The following is a 3,684-nucleotide window of genomic DNA, read 5'->3' as shown; positions in this document are numbered from 1 at the left end:
ATCAAAGGGTTAACCATCACGCTAACCTAAACCTGAATCTTAACCAATCCTTAAAACCAAATGTGAACCCTCTAACAGGCCTCTGAAGGGCCGTCTGAAGGTGAGGACTGGCAAAAATGTCCTCGCTTTCAAGATCTAAAAGTCACATTGGTTCCCATAAAGACACACACACACACACACACACACACACACACACACACACACAGCTCCCTCAACAGTAACTTTTTTGCAATAAAAAAAATTTTTTTTTGGGATTGACTTGTTTCCCGTTTTATATTTTCATTATCTGCAATTTATGTTAATGGAAACCCACCTACTGAGACTGTTTCAGTGTCTCTGTGTCTCTGTGTCTCTGTGTCTCTGTCTGTCTCTGTCTGTCAGGTCTGGACATGTTCCTTCAGACCAGTCAAACCACTCAGCGTGTCCCACATTCACACTGTGTTTCTCTGTGAAAATGAAGCTCGGTTTAAGTTCTCTGACAGTTACAGAAGGAGCTTCAGTTCACAGTCACTCTGCAGTCGTCCTGCTGTGATTCTTAATGTAAAACTGTCTCCTTGCTGCAGCTGTGATTGTAACATGGATTGTTTTCAGTCTGTAGTTGTAGTTTTCCAGCGGCTCTCCTCTTCCTGTTTGTGTGTCCTGCTTCATGACAGTGAGCGTGGCACCTCATGGGGAGGGTCACTGACTCACCGTGTTGTGTCACGTTTGGGTTCACTTCACAGAGACATTCGAAGCACCTGACTGAGAGTTAATGTCAGTGGTGTCATTAATCTTCGGTGTCTGATGCTTCAGCCGCTGATATTTTATAAATATGCTGGATGTAAATATGAATGAATATATTGTGAATGTTTCAAAAAAAGAATAGGTTCTTTAGTTATTGCTTGTTTTTTTGAACGCCCCTTAAGCTAATAATATTTTTCCTTAAACCTCCTAAATGTATGAAGTGTTCACACCTCATGATGTGTTTTAGGACTATTGGAAATTTGAAAATCCAACAATAATTTCTGTTTTTACTTTTTACTGTAATCATTGATATATCAAGATAAATCAAGCTTAAAAAAACAATATACATGAATATTATTTTCTTTTTCCATTGAGTTACGTTTTTAATGAACATCAGTTCTCATCATAAATGTCAAACATTCATTAATTTTCAGAATTTTAACCCTTTGAATACCATTTTTTTTGTCATGATGGCGCTATGTTTTTAGATGGTGAAAAAAATAACTATTTTCAGTAATCTACATGTCAAATAGATTATTTTTTGGGATGATCCAGCACAATCTTGCCAAAATAAACACCATATGCATAAACACAGCCAAAATTATCCAAAACTGAAGACTGAAGAGCATGTAAAATGGGACAAACAGTCTCCAGGGTTAATAAAAAAATCTCTATACAACTTAAACATTAAATGACTATAGAAACTGGCCTCCCTCTGCACGTTAAAATCCACACACGACACTGTCTTTCTGTTTTCTCCACAGTTTAACCATGAGGGGGCGCTCTCCTCATCTTCCCCTCCTCCTCCTCTTCCTCCTCTCTTTCCTCACCCTGCCGGTCGATGGAGCAACAACCTCAGGATTCAGGATCTGCGCCTTCAATGCACAGAAATTCAACTTTGCAAAAGCATCAAATCCCACAATGCGACACACAATGACACGGGTAAGACATACACATACCTTGTGAATTCGCTTGTTGTTTCTTCCCCCTGATTTTGAAAGAAGTCAAACCAGTTTGCTCAGGTTTGAAATTGTTAAAGAAGCTGATGAGATCACATTTCACTGGAGACCTTGTGTAATTTACGTGTGACAAATAAATGATGATTTATTGATAGTATTTTATTTGTATTTTTTAAATCATTTTTTTATCTGTCAAATTACTGTGTTTGCATTTCTCTTGCGTCTGTCTCTTGAACAGCTGTAACATGTCCATGTGTCTGTCTTTCTGTCTGTGTCTCTGTCTGTGTGCAGATTTTGTCTCGGTATGATATCTGTCTCCTGCAGGAGGTCATGGATCCTGACGGTAAAGCCATCCAGGCTCTGCTGGCTTCTCTCAACAGGTACAAAGAAAACTGCTGAATCAGGTCACACTCACTCACTGCTGCAGTCTGCAGTCTGTAGTCTGCAGTCTCCAGTCTGCAGTTTGTAGTCTGTTATCAGCGGTCTTCAGCCTGTTGTGATGATAATAATAATAATAATGATAATGATAATAATAATAATGATGATGATGATGATGATGATAATACTATACGTTATTTTCCATTAATGAAGCCATCACCTCCAGCTCAGAAACCATTTTAAAATGTGCCTTTATTGCTTAGAAAGGTGAATAAACGAGTCAATAGTTGCAGATATCAGCAGACTTTCAAAAACGACATGACTTAGGCTATTTTTAAACAATATTCAGTATCTGTGATATCACATATTGTCAATATCTTTGCTGGTTGTTGTTGATCTGTGCACATTTGAAATTGAGGTTTTTAATGAGTTTAATGAGTTATTTAATAACAAAAGCTGTCGAAGGTGAATTTGGATACAGAATCAGATGTTTGACTAATTGACAAAACTTCGCATACTATGATGAATAAAAAACAGAATGTGCTCAGACAGTAACGCTAACACTGCTGTAACTGCATCATGTACGTTAATATAATATAGTGATGATCGTGTGTCTGCTGTCTGCCTCCAACAGGCCAACTGACAGGTACAGTGGATTTTATCAGCATGTGGAACATCCTCTAATCAACATTAATCATCTTAGTCACCTTTATTTACACTCTTTACTAATCCTGATGCCTGTAATACTGGGTAACACTTTATTTTTGGATAGTCAATGTTAGAGTAGCTCATGTCAGCTGAAGTTCAACCAGAACTTAATATCAAAACTGCCAGCTGAGCTCCATCAAAAATGAAAAATCACAGCATCCAACAATTCGAGCGGTTAATTAAAATGATTAATCTGGTTTACTGAAAACGTGCAAAAGAAGAAAAGAAGAAAAGAAGTTTACATACACATACAGAGAGAGTTGAACAATTCAGGCTGGTGAAGTTTAAGTCGTGAAATCACGCTGTAGTTGGTTTATAGCCTAACAAGAGCTTTTTACTTCTGGCGAATTTCATTTATGCTTCAAAACACACAAAAGTGATGTTCATCTGTGCAGATTATCATGCTGAACAAAACGTGAAAGCATCATAAACTTGTGTTCGTCACAGAGCTTATTTTTGGCCATAATTGAAAATCCCATTTGACAATCCCGTTAGGTTTTTGTCGAGGGAAACAGAGCAGTGCTAACTTTGTGGTACAAAAATACGTTACAGGACATTACATTTTGTTAGGCTAAAACAAAGACACAGCATGTAAATCTTTTGATGGAGCAAGGCTAGCAGTTTCCCACAGCTTCCAGTCTTTATGCTAAGCTAAGCTAAAGACCTCATGGACCTGCAGAACATTATCTCCATTCTGTAGTTTCCAAAATGCAAAGTTGTTTTTTTTTAGCCCAATTTGCTGTTAATCATAGCCAGGTGGTGATGAGAAATATACCTTAATATAGACCACTAATGGTAATCAAGGATTGTCTTGTTGTTGTTAAAACTGCCCTTTTCAACTGACTGACCAAAATAAAGTGTTACATCTGATGATAATTTAAGGGTTAAATTGGGATTTTGTTTTTCAAGAAAAATG

The 3,684-nt window shown here is 37.4% G+C and overlaps 1 protein-coding gene across 1 annotated transcript; it reads left to right on the top strand.

Moving 5' to 3' along the window:
- The first annotated feature begins 1,342 nt into the window (after window positions 1-1,342).
- LOC121964426 (deoxyribonuclease-1-like 1) lies at window positions 1,343-2,975 on the top strand. The gene is made up of 3 exons (XM_042514634.1): window positions 1,343-1,665; window positions 1,974-2,062; window positions 2,695-2,975. The coding sequence occupies exons 1-3, from the start codon at window positions 1,495-1,497 to the stop codon at window positions 2,840-2,842; spliced, it is 408 nt and encodes a 135-aa protein (XP_042370568.1). The 5' UTR covers window positions 1,343-1,494; the 3' UTR covers window positions 2,843-2,975.
- Window positions 2,976-3,684: the final 709 nt, after the last annotated feature.

The sequence above is a fragment of the Plectropomus leopardus genome, unplaced genomic scaffold, assembly GCF_008729295.1.
Source record: "Plectropomus leopardus isolate mb unplaced genomic scaffold, YSFRI_Pleo_2.0 unplaced_scaffold15591, whole genome shotgun sequence".
NCBI lineage: Eukaryota > Metazoa > Chordata > Actinopteri > Perciformes > Serranidae > Plectropomus > Plectropomus leopardus.
This window is presented reverse-complemented; position numbering and strand designations above follow the sequence as displayed.

Coding starts and splice junctions, on each gene's coding strand:
- LOC121964426 (XM_042514634.1), top strand. CDS start 1,495: ATGAGGGGGCGCTCTCCTCATCTTCCCCTCCTCCTCCTCTTCCTCCTC. Junction 1,666..1,973: donor TGCGACACACAATGACACGG/GTAAGACATACA, acceptor GTCTGTGTGCAG/ATTTTGTCTCGGTATGATAT. Junction 2,063..2,694: donor CTGCTGGCTTCTCTCAACAG/GTACAAAGAAAA, acceptor TGCCTCCAACAG/GCCAACTGACAGGTACAGTG.